Genomic DNA, 22,141 nt, shown 5'->3' with positions numbered 1-22,141 from the left:
CAAAATGCAAAGAAAAGGCAAAAAGGCAACACGCAGTACACGTAGTAGGACCATCTGGACCACAATCGAACTGCTCAATCTCGATCATGAACTGATTGAACCAGGAATGTTTGAAGATTTTATTCTAAACAATTCGATACACACTATTCACGACTCGATTACAATCATTACGATCTGGTCGGGTGGAAATCTGGCAACGATCGAGCAGAGGTCCAATGAGTCTAGTTGAGATCGTGTTTGACTCGCGTATAGGTCTGGGTGATCGACAAGAAGTCGGGGTGTTGGTCGGTTGTCGTCGAGAAGAAGTCGTAAAACATCGTGTAGGATCGACTTGAGGTCGTGTAGGAGTCGTGAATGTGCATTTAATCCGGTTTGATCGGGCTTCATCGGGGAATTAATGTGATCGGGACGATCTAATTGATCTGATCGGCGGTGAGAACATAGCATTAATTAATGAGTGCTGATAGATGAAATAATTAAAACAAAATATTTTAGTACTTTCGTTGTTAGAATCAAGAGCCATCTGATGCTCAGTCTGCATTCAGACACAATTTATCTCCTGTGTAGGAATACATTTAACACCTGTTATTCGTACTAACACCAGCTGTAGAGTCAAGCCGAATTTTTTACCATATTCGCTATATTTTTAGAATGTTTGTAGAAGTTCTACGTTTGACGTAATATATAAATCAATCAATCAATCAATCAATCAATCAATCAATCAAGCATTCATTCATTCATTCATTCATTCATTCATTCATTCATTCATTCATTCATACATTCATTCATTCAATCAATCAATCAATCAATCAATCATTGCAGAAGTCTTTAGAGAAGTCCTTACAGAACTTGGAGTACATATGTTCCATATAGATACTGTGTTGGTACAAGCACGGACTTTAATTACAATTAAAGTCCGTGGTGCAACGAAAAACCCAACAAAAAATAATTGCTCTAAACTTGACACATGACTGTTATAAGAAATAGTGGATGTGGGCCTCAAAAAACTAAGTATTCAATATCAATCTTAGCACACGACTTAGGAAATAGTTACAGTTGATAACCATAGATAACCATTCCTGCTCTATCTTTGTTTGACTATACATGTATATCAGTCACTGAGAATATGAGACCGTCCGTCTGACTGCTCTTGTAACCAAGTTCATTCCAACATGTCTCGTGATTTTGTAGCTATACACAAAGAATAAAACAGTGGTTAGGGACTACATGTAAATGCGGCTGTTCCTTTTTTTTGGGACCGAATGTTTAGGATAGCTCTAAACTAAAATGTAAATGATAGTTCTTGCCATTATGAAATAAAATGTAAAGGATAGGTTCTTTAACGTTCTAAATTGCTCAGATATTCAGATATTTAAGTTCTGTTTAACAATACTTCTTGCAATCAGATCTCATTACATTTTCCAATGAACAGTTTATTTTACACAAGAACTTACTGAGTTTATTTTACAAAAGATCTAAGTTTTAAATTTTGTCCAAAATAATGAGAAAAATATCAGAATTTATCAGGTACCCTTAGTTTATGATGTTCAATAAGTGTCTAATATATTATATGATTATTGATGTGTTCAATTGATGTAATGTTTACAATTGTTACATATTAATCAAGTGTTTATAAAAAAAAATACATGTAATTGCCTTACCGACTGCATAGATGTTGGTGTTAGAAATTGAGTTCACTTACAGAAACACGGCAGGTTTGTTTTGGAAACACATACAAAGTGTTCCATTTTTCAAGATTAATAACCCTATACATGAAATTATAACGTCATTGATATGCAAGATATGCTAACATTTTCTATATGACTTTGCATGGAAAACTAAGAACCAACATATGCAAGTAAATCAGCTTTACTTCGGCCGAGTATCTTTTTTTTTAAAGATACTTCTTGTTTATAGATGTTCTCCCTCCGATAAGATGGATAAACAAGGCCTTTAAATCTTATTATGTGTTCTTTTCATATGATACATTAATAAATCACACATACACTAACGCCACAGGTTTATCCATACATGTATTAGTTGGTATAATTTATATTTAAAATCTACGGCAATTCGTCATGCAACCTATTTATAAAGCCAAAATAGAACGTTGTAAATGAGTAATTTCTACTTGGGGGGTACTTTCAGGGACTGACAGGGAAAAAAGAAAAAAGGGGTTTCAAACTCTTAACAGTAAGCTCCGTAAGGCTATTTTTTGAAATTATGAAATGCCCTTCGTAACACCGGTTTGCGGTTTTGATGTGAATAAATGAACCACTCACGAAGCCTACAAACACCACCGATATTTTGTCTTAAGGTGTAGCAATCCTTACATTGGTCGGTATAGTTTGCTTGTTGAAAGTCCATCCGACCTTTCAGGCACTGAGGACATGTCACCAGTCATGCCCCGTCTGTGGAATAGGTCCGTATTTCTATGTAGTATTATCCCGTGATTAAGGCATTGAGGGACGTTGGTTTTTAGCTCACCTTGCACAAAGTGCAGGTGAGCTTTTAGGATGGCCAACCAAATGGCGTCCGTCGTCTGTCGTCCGTCCACATTTTAAATATTCTAAGGTTATCTTCTATGATACCGCAAGGCCAATGTTAATGAAACTTGGCAGGAATACTCTTTGTATGAAGCTCTATCAAGATTGTTCAAAGAATTCCATTTCATGCAGAACTCTGGTTGCCATGGCAACCGAAAGAAGAATCTTTAAATATCTTCTTTTAAAGAACCGTAAGAGCTAGAGCTTAGATATTTGGCATGAAACATCTTCTAATGAGTGTCTACCAAGTTTGTTCAAATAAAAGCCCTAGGGTCAAAATTGGCCCCGCCCCAGGGGGTCATTGATTTTCCCTATATGCATATAGTAAAAACTTAAAAAATCTTCTTTTAAAGAACCCAAAGAGCTAGAGCTAAGATATTTGGCATGAAACATCTTCTAGTGAGTGTCTACCAAGTTTGTTCAAATAAAAGCCCTGGGGTCAAAATTGGCCCCGGCCCGGGGGTCATTGATTTTCCCTATATGCATATAGTAAAAACTTAAAAAATCTTCTTTTAAAGAACTGTAAAAGCTAGAGCTTAGATATTTGGCATGAAACATCTTCTAGTGAATGTCTACCAAGTTTGTTCAAATAAAAGCCCTGGGGTCAAAATTGGTCCCGCCCCAGGGGGTCATTGATTTTCCCTATATGCATATAGTAAAAACTTAAAAAATCTTCTTTTTAAATAAACCCAAAGAGCTAGAGCTAAGATATTTAGCATGAAACATCTTCTAATGAGTGTCTACCAAGTTTGTTCAAATAAAAAGCCCTGAGGTCAAAATTGGCCCTGCCCCAGGGGGTCATAGATTTTCCCTATATGCATATAGTAAAAACTTAAAAAATCTTCTTTTAAAGAACCCAAAGAGCTAGAGCTAAGATATTTGACATGAAATATCTTCTAGTGAGTGTCTACCAAGTTTGTTGAAATAAAAGCCCTGGGGTCAAAATTGGCCCCGCCCCGGGGGTCATTGATTTTCCCTATATGCATATAGTAAAAACTTAAAAAATCTTCTTTTAAAGAACCGTAAGAGCTAGAGCTTAGATATTTGGCATGAAACATCTTCTAGTGAATGTCTACCAAGTTTGTTCAAATAAAAGCCCTGGGGTCAAAATTGGCCCCGTCCCAGGGGGTCATTGATTTTCCCTATATGCATATAGTAAAAACTTAAAAAATCTTCTTTTAAAGAACTCAAAGAGCTAGAGCTAAGATATTTAGCATGAAACATGTTCTAATGGGTGTCTACCAAGTTTGTTCAAATAAAAGCCCTGGGGTCAAAATTGGCCCCGTCCCAGGGGGTCATTGATTTTCCCTATATGCATATAGTAAAAACTTAAAAAATCTTCTTTTAAAGAACTCAAAGAGCTAGAGCTAAGATATTTAGCATGAAACATGTTCTAATGGGTGTCTACCAAGTTTGTTCAAATAAAAGCCCTGGGGTCAAAACTGGCCCTGCCCCGGGGGTCATTGATTTTCCTTATATGTGTATAGCAAAAACTTAAAAATCTTCTTTGAAAAAACCCAAATAGCTTGAGTTTAGATATTATACATGAAACATCTTTAAGTAAATATCTACAAAGTTTGTTCAAATAAAAGCCCGGGGGTCAAAACTGGCCCTGCCCCAGGGGTGTCATTGTTTTTAACTATATGTGTATAGTAAAAACTTAAAAATCTTCTTTTAAAAAACCCAATGAGCTAGAACTTAGATGTTTAGCATGAAACATCTTCTTATGGGTGTCTACCAAGTCTGTTCAAATAAAAGCCCTTGGGTAAAAGTTGACCCGGGGGGGAGGGGGCGGGGGCTATATACAGGTGAGCGACCTCAGGGCCATCATGGCCCTCTTGTTTATTCTTTATTCAGATAACTTCTGCACGCCCGTGATTCTATGCACGTGTCCACTTGTTTTTAACATTTGAGGTGTGGTAATGTATATGGGACCTTTTCCATCCAACAAACGCTATAAATTGAATAAACATCAAATTAATTAATCATTTAGAAAAGTAAATAAGTAATAAATAAATGAATAGATATATCAGTAATATTTTTGGGATCCATTAATAATGTTCTCTTGTTACAGCTAGACTGGTATAAAGACACTTAACATGGCTAGTATTTTCTATCGCTCAAGTATGTGGAATATAGAAACAAAGAAATGAGATATGATTAAATAGAGCATTCTTAAGTGAGCGATTATTTCGCTCTATTTTCATAACTGACCTACTATAACATCAGAGAAAAAACCAGGAAATCAAGACGTAACTCATTACAAATATCTTAGACGACTAGATTAGATATTTGATAGGATTCTATTTTACAATGATTTAAGTCCTTGAGATCAGTTAAAAGTGGAGCATGTTCTATCAATTTAATCATGAAAATTAATAAAACCAAGCTGGACTTAAAGTCATAGATATAATCACTGCTTTAATATACGGAGCAACGTATCTTGAAAAATGCTTGAGATGTTTACTTGCCTCAATACAATGGTGATATAATCGCTAACTCTCAGAAGCATCTGGAAAATAGTGGAATAATGCCGCAGCTTTAAATGGAAAAGGATCACAACGAATGAATGCGATAATGTCGTATCATAATTGTTAAGTCTGTACATTTCAAATGATTTGAATAAATGAGAAATGATTATTAGGTTTTAAGTTTTAACTTGATTAAAGGTTTTATCAATATAAACAGATTAGGTTAACGTTTTAACGTGACGTTGACGTTTCAACGTGACGTACAAATGATAACAAAACTATATATGAAATCTATAATTATATCTAATCCGAGGAAGTTCTTGTGAGATATACCTTAATAACAAATAAATTATGCACGTGAAAAAAACCATGACCTAGATGCACTGATACTCCCACGTGTCATTTTCTAGCCAATCATATGTCAATTTATTGTGTTACATCAGTCTATGGAGACTTTGGACAGAAAATAAGTCAAAATACAGTATCCGGTATCAGAAACAGTTCTCGTTAAAAAGGTGAACAAAACAAACAACAAAACAACAACTTTATCCAAAATGCATCACATTGCAAATAAATATTGTAAGAAAAAAAGTAATAAATCCATACATCAAATTCCATTCCAACACTATGTATCAAAACAAAATAACAAGATGTTGAAGAGTAACAAAAATAGTTCAATTGTACTTTGTTTTCGAGAACTGAAGTGAAAAATCGATCATAAAAAGCGGTCATATAACAACGTAGAAATATTATTACTGGCTAATATACAGAACTTTATTTCTCTAAGAATATTGGCTTCAAATACATGTATATACCGTATTTAATGAGAATTGATGGCAGACACACAAGTTCAAGTTTGAAGTATGGTCTAAAACAACATTTGATCAAAAGAATTCCTTTTTGAAATTTGAACATCGTTTTTATTTCTCATTATATGCTGTCCATCTTTCACGTAAATTTAGCAGGATTTTAAAAATATACTTTCCGTTTAATTACAGATGGCTTCATTTTAGTAGGGTGTGGTCGTCATAGTTTAATCTTAATGTTTTCATATTGTATTTCTCATATTGTTGCTGGCATGAATGCATACATGTAAATAATTTAAACTAATTTATTTACTTTATTTTTTTAAGTTTTTTTTATCAAATGCTGCCAGACACGTTGCAAGATAAGTTGTTATTATGTATTTACCATACCAGTAATGGCTGCTCATGAAAACCCAAATCTCAGTTCAAGAAATATAAATGCTATTTGATTGAAGACATCTAACATACGCCTTTATAGTTTATTTCACTTTCATCATCCTAAGATGTTCGTATTTAAAAGTTTTAAAAGTGTTTATTTTAAGTTATCTTCCTAAAACATTCTTTTATCTGATATTTTTCATTCACTTTCATCAGTTTATATTAAATACGGTGCAACTTCTACAGAGTGACCTTCTGATGATCAATTACAGTTATCCTCTTAATTGTCAACAATAGTATCATTTCTACCAAAAATGACAGACACAATACATTTTACCTCTCTAGAACAACCAGTAGCTTTTTCTGTAAAAGGGCGTTGCTCTGCACAGGTTGTATACAATCTTTACAAACGCTCTACGCCGAAATTCTTTTACAAAAAAAAAACAAACAAACAAACGGGTGGCATGTGACGCGCTAAAAGATTTGACCCCTTTAAACCTTACAATGACGTAATGACTGCACGTTTTTAATAATACATGTATTATTATATTCATCGAGTTCAATAAAATTCATTATTGAACCTACACGAATGTAATATTTAAAATCTATTTATCATTATCTAAAATAATAACCGCAACACTCAGACCCCACGTCCAAGGCAAGGTCAAAGGTCATAATTGTCTATTTGAGGGTACATGACGTGTCCGGCCCATAACTTTCTTGTCCAGATATTAAAAATATTTTGCACAATTGTTTACAATAATGAGACAATATATCATGCGCAACATCCAGTCACCTACCTATAAGGTCAATGTCACAATTGGAGGTCAAAGATTAACATGGTCTGTTACAGGGTACATTTTGTGTCCGGTCAATAAACTTTTTCATAGAATGATCAAGGTTATTTTAAAATTACTGGGCAGAAATGTTCACAATAATATCACGATGTGTCGTGCACAACAACTAGACGCCTACCTACAAGGACATGGTCACCCTGTAGGGGGGGGGGGGGGGGGTCAAAGCGTAACATTGTCTGTTATAGGGCATATTTTATGTCCGGTTTTTAAAACTTCATCAATCAAGGGATTTTGCAATAAGTTGGCACAAATGTTTATAATAATAAAAGGATCTGTCTTGCGCAACACCCAGACCCCTACCTTCAAAGGTCAAGGACACTCTTGGAGGTCAAAGCCTAAAATGTTCTTTTAAAGCGTATGATGCCAAGTAAGGCTCAAGCAAATAAGATGTTATTGATAAATCGCCAACATACCTTGATCGATGAAAAAGCTACGGTCTGTACAGGAAATATTCCCTGTAACATCCCATACATTGTATTGACATTGTATTTACCACATTTTGTGTCTTTGAAATAGTGATCACAAATATACAAATATATTTCTGTTGACGCATACACAGGAATTATTTCATTATTTTTTTTAATAAATTTATTGTTACTTGAATATGCCAAACTATCAATGATCAAGGTTTTATTCTTAAAGTCCAGATCCATCCATCAATCTTTTGAAATAGCATAATTATGTGCTCCATGTAAAACTTCCTATGGCGGGGGACGTTGGTGACTGTTACACATCCTTGTATTTCATGTATTTCTACGAAATTTTTGGTATTACATCATTAAATATGACCCTTTAGACATGTGTTTTTGGGGGTTTTATGAATTTACAACAAAAATCTTTTTTAATAAAATTACAAAGGTTGTCTCTTTACTTCTGCGACAACCCTTGTATATGTGAAGCGTCGATATAATTTAATATAATCATTACGCACATTATCCATGACCAACTTTTGAAACTCAAAATTAATTGGAAATTTTACATTGGTCAGACATCAAGATTAACCGAAACATTTACAGCTATTAAAACAATCATTATTAAATTCCCTTTCGTTTCATGTTATGGCTTTTCGATTCATAAAAAGAGTCCGTCTGCACTCTAACAAAAATTAGAACTGATTTATTTCTTCTTACATTGCTTTGATGCATTTTAAAACGCACGTAAATGTTGTTCACGTGCCAATTTTATGTCGAGTTGGACTTCCAGACGATAAATTTTAGTGCATGGGAAGGCATATGGAGTTGATGTTCGGACAGATAAAAATGAGATTATCTGTTCCTCCATAAAACACGTACATCCGAGTTAAAGAGGATAGTCATTTTTTTGTTTGTTTATACTGCCATGGACATAACATTATAGTCATGGTTTTATTATGATGTATATTTTTGAAAAATGACTGAATATACATGTATATCACAGAAACCATTCTGATGTAAAATCAAAACTGTCTTTTTTTATAATTTGCACATATTATTATTTTTTAAAAACTAAATAATCAAGACTTGAGTTATATTGCAAACAGCCGTTTATATACGACAATACAACCTGTCATGTATCTTTATAACAAATTTACATAATAACTAACTTCCTTTATTACAAATGTAGATAAAAACAAACAACTTCATAAACTGACAGCAGCCGTGAATATAGTTCATATATACGTCACCATATCTAAGATTATCCAATGAAAATGGACAATACAAACGTACAGTGTTATAAATCTCCTGGATTGAAGACATTCGGTTTGTGTCCTTAAATAGGACTAAATTATTATATAAACCTATATGGTTTAAATTATTCCATGATCAATAACAAAAGTAAATACAATAACTTAGAGAAAGAGGATGGACAAGAATGTCGTCTTTCATTCTCCAACCACTTCCGTCCTGTCACCTAGATACGACCAGTTCATTATTGATATCATCTATTTAAAGTTCGTGTTTGTATTGCCAGCTTTCTGTAACCTAAAGAATGTTGACATGATGTTTGACATTAAAGCGTTCAGGGCATTTCTCCTTTTCTCTTCTTCTCTTTGTAATCTGTCCGAGGTAGCTTTGAGAATGTGTAATAAGGATGACAGTTGATTGGTTGCCGGTTGTGCTGTCGTCACTACTGACGTCTGTGTTTTGCTCTTTTTTGTCGACTTTAATTTAATATTTTGAGCAGTCTGCGGAATCTGTTCAATCACAATTCCATTTTTGCCGATCTGGTTTTCATCGGTGTATTTTATTACCCCAGAAGGTTTCTCCTGTGAAATAAAAAAGTAAAAATGCTTTACAAGACTGTTATTCAATGGTATTGCTTTATTTTCAACATCGCAAATGTCTTATTCCATACGAAAAATAAATGTTTTATTTTATGCATTGAATTCCTTAAACCCATTAAAGCGAGAAAGAAAAGTTCTTGCTTACTAAATCATTATTATTAAAAATTTGCTTACTAAAGAACTTCTGTTTTACTTACGTTTACGACTCGCTGACACGTGAGACAGCACGCGCTCTTGTTGGAGGAACAAAATGCTTGTCTGTTGTTGTATATATTAGAGTTTGGATTCAAAAGATCGCTGCATGCGTAGAAATCTTTATTTACAATGACGACCGTATCTTCACAAGCTGGAATAAACATAAAATAATTAATAAAAAGATATCCACTATCACAATGTTTGTCCATGTCTTTCTGCAAGCAATGGTAGAATATTTCAACATCTAAGAAATGATATGTTGCTTGTGGGAATCTTACACTACTATGTTTTACTTTTCTGCTGAGAGTATGTTGCCAAGCAGAATCTGGAACAGGGCAATTTATGTTAATGATGAATGTTTATCCTTTGAACATTCTTATCCTTAAATCTTGTACGCACGAATTAGAAAGACATCTGAGAAACATGATTACCTGCTTATACATAAAAAAACAAATGCATGACACTAAAAATCTCTACAGGGAAGGAGAGTTTGAATAAATTTGAGAAACATAGACAAGATATGTAAGATTTCGGCCGTAATACTAGTAACAAGTAACTTTTTAAGTTTAACACCGTTATCATCCAAATATTGAGACGCTCATTTATTTAATAATGCATTAAGAGCGATATATATGTAGATAGCAAATGAAAGTTTGTTATGGTACAATAGGCAAACAACTCGTATGTAAAGGATTTTCATAATTTTGAGATGAACTTATACTTCCTTATATAAAAATAATCTTAACATGTATAACTTAATTATTGAAATTAGGAAATTAAATCACGATTTCTTTCGTCATCATACCGCACACAAGTCGATCCTGATTGGAGTAGCTCAACGTTTATATAATATACATACACGGCTGCAGTAAATTTATGAAGTACTTCTTATAGTTTTTTCCTCGGGTATATTTTTTCATAGTTTATATGGCCGTGAATAACAGCTTGATAGTTATATAATATTATGTGGTTCCGGTTATTTAAGCATGAAGCTGTTTATATATGGCCATAAATCTTTAATAAGTACCGCTATAACGTGGTACTCTTCTGAGTGATAAGTTGGTAATTACTAAAGCAGGGAATAAAAAAAAAGATTCTGATTTGTAAATTTTTCTAAATGGTATAATTACTTTTAATATTAAGACCATTAACTCTTAAAAATAATCATATTTTGATCGTATATATTTATATATTTGTTGATACAATCTGAAATATTATGTTTTGCTTATCTTGACACTTATCTGCAGTGTTTGAAAGTATTTTATAATAAAGTAGGCAATAAATCAGTAAGGGAAGAATGTAAAGGTGTGAAATATGCAGAAGCAATAAATATTCTGAATGTATTTCAGTTTTACTGGATAAAAAATAACTTAATCAATCTACTGCAGTAATTAAACCGTCATGATATTACATAATTTCCATTAACCACGTGGTTAAGTGCTATTGCACCCAGTTTTTACGAACTTTTTCAGTGCCAAGTTGAATAAAAAAAACTTTTGGAAAACTGCATGGAATTCTGCTAGAGATACCTTTTCTCCAAACTTGTTTTACGTAATAAATAAACAAAATAGACAAAGAAACAGATAGCTACCTGGACGCGTTGTTGGTCTAACAGTCGTCAATTCACCTTTCTGTCCGCTATTTTTTGATTCCTGAAAATAAAATGTAACAAAAATCTACAACTGATTTTCTTTTAATTTTGTTTTTTTAACGCCGCCTGCATGTATCTTGAATGAATCATCGGCTTCCACCAAGCTGGCTCCATGAAGCTGGCATGACACAAGTCAACGTTTCCCACGGGATTCGAACGTATAACGGTAAGACATTTGAAGGCAGTAACTATATCCACTCGTCCACAAAGGCTCATCTACTAGTTTATATTTTATGGCAATTATTTTATCTTGACTGTATAATACGTTTTAATCAACATTTATTATTACGAAAAATGATGACGAAAACTACGTTAAAGTCATTATGCGATCAAAGGTCTCAGACCTGTTTTGACTTAAATCTTTTAATCTTTGCATTTCAAATATCAAGTAATTGTATGTACGAGCTTCTGACCGTGACAACTATGTCACAGGTCTTGTTCATTCTATGCCTTTTACGTGACAAAATATCCCAGGTACTTTACGTTCTATACTACTTACCGTGACAACTTTTATCACAGGTACTTAACGTTCTATACTACTTACCGTGACAACTTTTATCACAGGTATTTTACGTTCTACACACTAACCATGTCAACTTTACACAGATATGTTCCAGTATAACAAGTTTTGTACCTAAAAGATACTTACAGTTATAACGATGTCACAAGTGCGCTCACATCCGTTCGTGAGCCCCTTCATACATAGCATTAGCCTAATGTTGTACGCTGCTGATTTTGATTGGTCTAGCAACCAACTACACTCTCCCACTGAACCGTCTCCAATCCAGAGGCATCCATATGTACATGTATCTAAAATGTTGAAATAACTAAATAAATTACAATAGGACACACATATGTTTTTTCACTTGATTGGTACAACTTCTTGGTTTTAAGAAATTATCATCGGTACCTTTTGTAAGAAAATCAGTAAGCTATTCTAATATTTACTGCATACATTAAATAGAATGGTTTGATACTGAATAAAAATTGCCTTATTAATCTTAGTGTCTTTAACCATGTAACCGTATAAGAATTTAATTTTATTAGCAAGCGCAGCATTAGTTGAAAGACTTGCTTTACCTTTAAGCTGTGTTGCTGATGTTTCTATTAAAGATTGTTGTGTTGGTGTTGATGTTGTTGTTGTTGTCTCCTTTATACCAGATGTTGTTGATTCCACGACCTGTTATACAAACAAATGTCATCACAAAAGGATTTGTGACATTCACAGACGAATAATTAATAAAAAAATCTTAAAAAGTTCCGACGATTTTTAAGATTTCAAAGTAATGTTTTTTATTTAAATAGAATTATTTCGTTTATTTTGTTATAAGTAAAAGAACTTTTTTTAAGAAATGTTAGAAATAAAAGTCAAACCTCGTTGAAGACTCTCTCGCAAGATTCACAACAATCAGTGGTAGATTGTTTACAGATTGACTTTCTATTCTTGTAAATACCAACATATTCGTCGTCGATGTGATATTTTTGCAAGAAAGAACAGTTGAAATACATCTCAGCAAGGTAAATGCCATTTACTGGGGCGTCTTGACAACTGAAATAAATATTACGGTATTAACACAAGAAAGTGTCGCAGAATTTTTACAAGGGTTAATCTAGAGAGGGTTTGGCATATTACTACTTTTACAAAATGTGGTAGCGAGTCCATTTCTTGCCTGATTTTCATAAGATCGTGTTTGCCACTGATACACTAGTCAAATACCAATCGCCTCTTACCCCATTACCCTTTCTCTGACCCCGCTCCTTCTTGATTCGTGCAAGTCATTTATCAAACCTTCACATCTGATTAAAGTGACATTATGCTCATATTTTCATAGTCAAGTTGAGCTGAATTGACTTTTTTTTTCTGTCAAAATTGTGTTTGACCAACAGTTGATATTGTAAAATACTTAGGATAAAATTATATATCTGCCTAAAATTTAAAAAGACTGCCCCACTCTTTTTATAAAATAAGCGTTATAGGTAAATAATGGATATTTACAGAAATTTAATTTGGATCCTGCCTCATTTATTGTTTATGCGAACTTAATTATTAAATTAAAAGGAATTATGGAAAAACGAAAACTTATTTTGATTTTCACCCGTTTACACACTTTATACCCTTGGATGGGCATAATGTCACGGAGTGCGTACCTAAACGTACCAAACGTAATAAAGTTAAAAATGTCACCCTAGAATATTCAAAAAGTTAATAAATATCTTCTTACATTTCAGTTTTCCGGTATAATCCGGTATAAACATTTGGTTTTTACATTTGTGTTAAATACGTAAAACCGTAAATTGCCTTTAAGAAAATAAAAAAAAAATCTTCTATTATCCTTCTTACTATTGATGTTATTTTATAATTTGATATGTATTTTCATAAGGAGAATGAAGAAGACTTTTTTCATTTGCCTGAGCCAAGGTTAGATGTTGTATATTCGTGGTATTGGATATCATCAATTATAATAACATGGTTAAATGTATGTAAACATGTCACATATTTACACGGTAAGCTTTAAATAGACTGATATATACATCTAATATCCTGATATTGTAGCAATTTTCTGTGTGTTTTCGAAGGATACTACTTTCCTGCAGTAGTCACTGGTCATCAACCGTACAAGTGACATCGGTTTAAAGGCTCATTACACCTCAGATATAAATTATTTCACAATCATTTCTATAGAAAAGGGGAACGTGTGATTTATAATGACGTGATAATGGATTAAAACATTCAAGATGCTTATCACTTGAAGAAAATAGCGTTGAGAATGAAATAATTAGTAACAAAAGTGTCATAATGTAAACAAAGAGGTAATTTGACTTACATACAAAATACTAAAACACTTTAGCTATACTAATTTCCAAAACGCAAAAGAAATAAAGCAAATAATGGCTCAACTACTAGTATATGGCCAAAGAGTTACCTGTTAGAAATTGTAACAGGACACTTGAAATAAAAATCTTTAAAAAAAAAAACCACCAAAATACCAAAACAACATCAACAACAAACACTACTTTTAATGGGCCTTAAAATTTCAGGTTGAAAGATGCACTGATTATTTGGGAATCGAACTCGTGACCAGACAATGTTGGCACACAAACTGCCTCCGCTTAGTTGTTACTTGCTCACCAATGATGTTTCTGTATACATCGGTCTTTATCACAGAGTTTCCTTTGTAGACTTTTTATCACTGTCTATACAAGGACATGCTGTAGTGAACAAGTTGTAGTGCACTCAGGAACCGAGAAGAGGAACTTAAAACTGGGGCCAGAAAATGACGACAGGAGAATTATTCGGCAGTTGGCTGGTTTTTTTTAAAGGACTGTATAAAAAACAAATATTTGACAAAGATTATATTACACATTGCGTCAGTCCTCTCTTAAGAATCTTCTTTGAAGTATTACCAGTCAATTTGTTGCAAATGATAGTTTTTGTACTAAATAGGTTCAAAATATATGCCACAGTTTATTACTGAAGGTTAAGAAATGGGGTTTCTTTTATTAAGGAGAGCAATTTGTGATAGAAATCTACCAGAATGACAAACGTTGCATGGTTATTTCAATATCATCTTAGTATGATCCGGTCATACTGATTTATCCGTTTTGAGTTAAGAAAATTGAAAACAAAATATACACACGGCTGTCTGAAAGAATCAAGCATATAAGCTGTTCTGTTCAAGGATCCACGGCCGGCCAGTATTTCTCGCATTTTTTGGGGTTATAAATTGACAAATTTCACTGTAATAAAACATACAAATACATGCATATTTAATGGTAAATGGATAACTGGTGTTAATCATATTTGCTGTTGGTGTTAAAGTTTTCGTATTTCATATACTGTATTTTATATATGAACGTACAATATAGATACCTAAGTACGTGGTTACATGATTCACAGCAGTCAGTGTGAGGCATTTGGCAGTGGTACTTCCTTGAGTTATATATACCAATATACTTGTCTTCCGGGTAGTAACTCCGTAAATACTTGCAGTCATATTTGGTACCGAGAAGTTCGACTCCTGTCCCATCCGGCTCGCCAGTGTTGCAAGCTTCTATAATAAAAGGGGTATAGAAACCAGTTACCAAATATCTATTAACTCACGTGGTGCATGCAAAAATTTCAAGAATAGAATGACTGACTATGTTGTTTTTCGATGAAGTCACAATATCTATTCGTTAAAATTTTGTTATTCTACTATGATTAAGATTGTTGCATAATATTATGTTTTTTTTCCTCTCCTAATTTAACTCAGTATTTATATGTGCATGAAAATCATACGTATATAGCTTTATCGACATTTTACACCGTCGCAATTAATATACGTATACATTTGTATATCAAAAAGGGAAGTTTGAACTGTTCTTATAAAAATGTTAAATGTGTATACGAAAATACACAACAATAAAAATCTTGCCAACATTTCGCACCGTCGAAATCTTGATATATAAATATACAAAAGGGAACATTGAATAATTCTTCATTCTGATTAAGCATGAGAGCTTCAATGTAAGTGAACAAAATTTTACAAAGTCCTTTATCTTTGATTCATACACGTAGGTATTTTTATATACATACGTGATGCTAATTTGATGTTTGGTCGTTATATATGCGTAATCTTCCCAATATCTAGCTGCCAGTCTTACCCTGTATTTTTATTTCGAGATTTACCTATGTATATTAGCTATGAATATTCCATTCCAACACTTAACTCGTTCATCAAATATTTGGTATGATAAACGAACTAATAGTATTTGTACGGAAGCCTTGGAGGGACATTTTTATTATCTATGTTTATTAACTTATTTCTTTATGCTCGTGCACACATGACTCTAGGCATGAAATACTTAGTGTTCATTTTTGTAAAGAAGTTTAATTCGATAGAATGATCATTAAATCATCGACGAATTAATTACTTGGAAAATAGCCATTCGACTAAACTGTTGCCGTGTATCATATATACGTATTTGGTCGCAAATTTTACCAGGTTTCCACGTGTTTGTCAATTGATAATGACTTGTTTCAGTAACTTCTCTTTTAAATTTCACAGAGTTGTTTCTGGTCGCGTCATATTGTATCAGAATGAACATAACGGCTTTGTTGCGATCTTAAACTGTACGATAGAACTTTATAATTGTTTTTACAACGTTCTAAAACAGAAGAGCATGAAAAAAGAAGATGAAATCTGATATATTCATATTTCGGACTGCAAAACAAAAATCAAGTATCTTAATCATCAGAAAAAGAGTATTATAATCAGAGCCAAGTTGTCCTACATCTTGCAATATATATCATTTTATTCATTCATGTTAAATTTACATCTATTTCATTCTTAAAATCAGCTTTGTGCGATATTTCAACTATCGTAGGCGTTATATTTCGTTCATGCTTTGACATATGAATCGTACTAAAATTTCATTTGAACGTCAAATTACTTGAAATCCTATTCCAAACTTGTTTTCCACACTAAAAGGAACTCTGCTGAGGTCCAAAGGTCTAAAAATAATTTTTGGAAATCTTACAATTATCAAGTACAAATCTGCAAAGGAGAAGAAATATACACAGTATTAAATTGAAAATGGACCGTGTCACAACAAAACCAACATAATGGGTTTGCGACCAGCATGGATCCAGACCAGCCTACGCATCCGCGCAGTCTGATCAGGATCCGTGTTGTTCGCTATGAGTTTCTCTACTTGTTATACGGTTTGTAAACGAAAAGCATGAATCCTGATCAGACTGCGCGGATGCGCAGGCTGGTCTGGATCCATGCTGGTCGCAAACCCATTATGTCGTGACGCGGCTCAAATCTATTTTTGTGCGATTTGAGTGAAAAGCAGTTGTAACGCTAATCATTTACGGGTCATTTTGCACAATGCCAATGAGTATTTTGGAAAAACAGGGGAGGAAATATTTGGAAATATGCACATAAGTTATTGGAACAGACCTTCATCAATTGGTACAAAAATCTCAGAAACTATTTCCAGTCCCGTCATTTTAGTGTAGTCCCTTTAACCTGCTGGAACCTAAAGGGACTAGTCTTTGCCCCTAGTATGAAGTACATTATTAATTATTTACGCTGAAACTGTTAGGCCCCTTTCAGCATTTTTCTGTCTTGGACATCGAAGTTAGGTAAAGTCATAAATATGAATTTCAGTTTTATCAATTTTTCAAATATTGACAGATTTTGGTGATAAAGAACATTAAATTTTAGATTGCGTTGCCGAGTTATTATTGTTCGTTGATCCGAGTGACTAGTTTATATTATAATCAGTGATGAAATCTAAAGATCATTTCGATACTAACAAGTCAAAATATTACTTCAATAAGCCAAACGAAAATATATCCGTCACTGTTTATCGACATTACGTCATCAGCTTGGTAAAGAAATAGGTGTGTAAAAATATTTTTGACTAAATCATATATCATATATATGATTTAAATATGTATAACAAAAATATTGATCAGATCATCGTGTTCTTTGCAACAACCCTCTCCCCCATGGCATTGACATTCATACTTTCAGTTTACAGAGTCCCATATCACAGTATAATATATTAATTAAGACTAGCACATTTCAAAAATTTATGTCTCTGTGTATTATAAATGGATTCTGACAATGAAATAATGCCAGTCACGAGATCTTTTCAGAAATGTCCAGCTTTACAACATTACTATTTTCATCTTTATCCCTGAAAACCGTATAGGACATAATATAGATACTTTATTAACTTTTACTTTTTGAAGTGTTTTGTTATAACTTATAATAACGTTTAAGTTTATAAAGTATCATGATATAACTGTTTTGTCAGTAAGAACTACATGTTTTTGGCAATCCTCTATTTATGTCATTAAACACATTACAAGAAAGGCGTGTTTTATTATTGAACATTTCGTTCTTCAAGATTTGAAAACTTTATATGTTTTTCATTACCCCTCATGTACAGACTCAATGAAGCTAAGTCTGCAATTGTCGGTAATCTATATAGCTACAACAACAACAACAAACGCAAGCTGAAGCACTAAAATTGAAGAAAAATACGGTATAAACTTTTAATAAGTAACATACACTTCATTAGCATCTTTTTTATCCATAAATTTTATTTTTATTAAATGGGTTTATGGATACAGTAGAACTAAGTCGACATGATGTTATAGTTCACAATGGCATAACGTGTCTCTCTAATATTTTTACAAGTTATAGCCATATACATGTAGATTTATGTAAGATTGTAGATTTTACTGAGCAGTCGGGGTTATTTAGATGCTAAGATTAATGAATTATTGAAATTTGTTGATCTTTAAACTATGTATTTTGTTGCTTTATATTTTAATAGGATAGCGAATAAGTAAGTACTGTAGTTGAACAAGCAGTGAACTGCTGTATAGATCTAAAGAAACTGGAGCAAAATATGTACAGAAATAAGAAGCGAATGTAATTAAAGGACTTCCATACAGATCGTTGAGGTTTGTTTCCTTAATTAAACAATACAATACAATAGGTTCGACAATATTAAAATTCCAACATTGGTCTAATATAAGTACTGGCATTAACATTTAAGGTTCGTTCTTCAAGATTTGAAAACTTTATATGTTTTTCATTACCCCTCATGTACAGACTCAATGAAGCTAAGTCTGCAATTGTCGGTAATCTATATAGCTACAACAACAACAACAAACGCAAGCTGAAGCACTAAAATTGAAGAAAAATACGGTATAAACTTTTAATAAGTAACATACACTTCATTAGCATCTTTTTTATCCATAAATTTTATTTTTATTAAATGGGTTTATGGATACAGTAGAACTAAGTCGACATGATGTTATAGTTCACAATGGCATAACGTGTCTCTCTAATATTTTTACAAGTTATAGCCATATACATGTAGATTTATGTAAGATTGTAGATTTTACTGAGCAGTCGGGGTTATTTAGATGCTAAGATTAATGAATTATTGAAATTTGTTGATCTTTAAACTATGTATTTTGTTGCTTTATATTTTAATAGGATAGCGAATAAGTAAGTACTGTAGTTGAACAAGCAGTGAACTGCTGTATAGATCTAAAGAAACTGGAGCAAAATATGTACAGAAATAAGAAGCGAATGTAATTAAAGGACTTCCATACAGATCGTTGAGGTTTGTTTCCTTAATTAAACAATACAATACAATAGGTTCGACAATATTAAAATTCCAACATTGGTCTAATATAAGTACTGGCATTAACATTTAAGGTTCTGTTGATCCCTTGAAATATCTATGAATACCTATGTGGGTAGAACAATCAAAACCTTAGCAAGTGTTGGAAATATAGATTATGTACATGTAAATAAATTTCATTTATATTTTCCAGAATAATGAAGAATACGATTTTCCTGCTTAATTTGAGACAAAAGAAAACACCCCAAAACTGATGATATTCAGAGGAGAGGACAATTGCTTTTGGAGAGAGTTTGTTTGTGTTTAAAATTCAGTTACTTGAAATCAACAGAACATTGTTTATTGTTTATGTTTTCATGACTCTCACAATTTAACATGTACTAAAATTACTGTAAGGACTTTGAAAACAGTATTTATATTATTGTATTCTGATCATAATTGTTAAAGTCTTTTAGATTTTTTTTCTTAATAACTGTAAAATATGCTTAGAGTTAGAAAAAATAAGAAATTTTGGATAACATTATTCATTTTGTGATTGTGGATAACTGAAGAATAATAAAAAAATTTCAATATAATTTCTTCGTTTTATGACTTAGATCTGTTGTATTATCAAGACTAGTGTTCAATTGTAAACATAAGTGTTCATCAGTGTTCTAAATTTTAACATACCTAACTTTGAACTTCAATAGTTGGAGACAAAAATTGAACACTAGTATTAAGAAATGGGACGCGTCAAGGCGTTCAATATCTGTTGCAAATAGGCGTTTAAGATGTGTTCTATTCTTGAACATTTACATTTACAGTGTACGCAAATGCATAAAAGAAGCGAAATGAAAACTTAACTCAGCCAAATGTATTCAATTTGCGGATAAACTCATAAAAATGTATTTAAATGGGGTTAAAAGGTTTTTAAAATAATATTTTTCTTATCTATTAGAAAGAAAGAAAGAAAGAAAGAAACAAACAAACAAACAAACAAACAAACAAACAAACAAACAAACAAACAAACAAACAAACAAACAAACAAAGAAGACATGTTACACTTTTTAAATTCTGTTTGAATGTGTTTGAAAATTTGATATTTCAAACAGATTATATAATACAGATATTGCAATTGAATTTAAGTGCCAGTGAATTTAACATTTTCACGCGTGTCGGCCAGCTGTTGCAATTTTAGATACATTATATAACTGCCTTTGATGAACCTGATAACTAATGAATGGTAGTTAAGTGCTTGAAATTTGCTGAGAAAGGAAAATCGATGCAAAAAATAAGTACAATGTTGAACAATATATTGGCGTTACTTAGCAACTGCCATGCATGCATTAAGAATATATGTAAATTAATTCAAATTAGTTAACGCTATGTGCTGTAAATTGTTGTTGTTACTTTTTGTTGGTGTGTGGTTTTATTTGTTTTTAATAAGAAAACATATCGAGTGATCAAAACACACACAAAAACCAGTCGAAAAGTGTCATAAATATTTTCTTTTTTAATTTTACGTTATATCTAGAAAATGATAGAGATCTAACTTTCCGATAAGCACAATTGTACGTTTTGTCTTTTAAGTACATTTGTACTTACTTCCATATTATTTCTTCCAGCTTATAAACTTTATAAATAAAACAGTTACTTTATAAATACTTATTCTTAAAAAGTTATCTCGCTATTAAGTTTCACGTTATAAATTTTATAAAATAATGGGTGCATACTAATTTTATAAATTGTACTCGCACAAGTTTTAAAGCTGTAAAGTTACGATGAAAAACAATATACCAGCTGGTGTAACTGAGAAAAAGTTGATAAATTAAAAGAAAAAAAAAGAAAATGATTTAGAAAATTTAGAATTACCTATAGATGTACTGAGGTATCCCACAATTATCACGGTAAATACACAAATCAACATTTTGCTATTAAAGTGACGTTATCACGGTCGTGTTTAAGTTTAAAGTGAAGTTTAACATTCGGCGGTTAGAAGTTAAGGCGATGGATACGCTTCATTGATTATTACTTGGGTACTGACTCGTTCTCGTTTAATTACGTACAGATAGTCTCCCAGTAATTTAAAACATTATATAATTCATTGTAATATTTTATATGTTAATTGCGCTGTAAATTTCAAGCTGAAAAAAAAAGCCAATTGCTCTCCGATTACATTACCAGACGCACCAGACTGCATTGATACAAATTGCCAAAAGCATTTCTGTCTGGTAGATTTAATTTTCAATAAATTATCTATTTGTGTGCCAATTTACCGTGGAAAAAAACGTGCAACAAGATCTGTAAAGGTTAGAATGATGTTTCGTAACAGATAAATCTATTATATCACACGTAATGTTAAGGCATTAGATGCCTAACGCAGAACCTGAACAGTATTGTATTATCATCATGGGGCGTGGGTTCAAAACTCAACTAATAGCTCACTTTTCCCATATTAAAATATCTTCGTTTTTCCTGTTAACATTATTTTCCTTTTCTTTCTGAAAAAAGTCTTCAATTGGGAAACATTTGTAATTTAAGAACAAATTCCTTCATGAATTTGCGTATTTGATTTGGAATTTCACATAACACCAAGGCTGTAAAAAACGTAGCAATTTTACTGTAATTGTCCGAAATATAAACTGATTTTTTCCGTACTGTATACATGTAATTATAACGATGTATGAAAAACTATGTTCTGTTATGGCTTTCCAAAACTTCAAAGTTTCCATTAACCATTTTTATACTGATTATTATGACTTTAATAGCCAAATTTCTACGAAAATTATCTTTTTGATATTTTTACATGAAACTTTGAAGACCAACAAGTACTTTAAT

General features: G+C 32.4%; 1 protein-coding gene across 1 annotated transcript; it reads right to left on the bottom strand.

Annotated features, from left to right (window-relative positions):
- Positions 1-8,629: 8,629 nt before the first annotated feature.
- Positions 8,630-21,335, bottom strand: LOC132715610 (uncharacterized). Its single transcript, XM_060698643.1, has 8 exons — positions 21,176-21,335; positions 15,039-15,219; positions 12,542-12,716; positions 12,248-12,347; positions 11,817-11,977; positions 11,108-11,168; positions 9,519-9,667; positions 8,630-9,303 (listed from the first exon to the last, which is right to left on the bottom strand). The coding sequence occupies exons 1-8, from the start codon at positions 21,228-21,230 to the stop codon at positions 8,980-8,982; spliced, it is 1,206 nt and encodes a 401-aa protein (XP_060554626.1). The 5' UTR covers positions 21,231-21,335; the 3' UTR covers positions 8,630-8,979.
- Between the last annotated feature and the right edge of the window lie 806 nt (positions 21,336-22,141).

This window comes from Ruditapes philippinarum, unplaced genomic scaffold (genome assembly GCF_026571515.1).
Source record: "Ruditapes philippinarum isolate M1 unplaced genomic scaffold, ASM2657151v2 ctg1115_1_1_1_1, whole genome shotgun sequence".
NCBI classification, from domain to species: Eukaryota; Metazoa; Mollusca; class Bivalvia; order Venerida; family Veneridae; genus Ruditapes; species Ruditapes philippinarum.
Note: the sequence above shows the minus strand (reverse complement) of the source record. Positions and strands in the feature narration are given on the sequence as shown.

Coding starts and splice junctions, on each gene's coding strand:
- LOC132715610 (XM_060698643.1), bottom strand. CDS start 21,230: ATGTTGATTTGTGTATTTACCGTGATAATTGTGGGATACCTCAGTACA. Junction 12,717..15,038: donor TCATGTAACCACGTACTTAG/GTATCTATATTG, acceptor TATTTATTTCAG/TTGTCAAGACGCCCCAGTAA. Junction 9,304..9,518: donor CGTGTCAGCGAGTCGTAAAC/GTAAGTAAAACA, acceptor TTTATTTCACAG/GAGAAACCTTCTGGGGTAAT.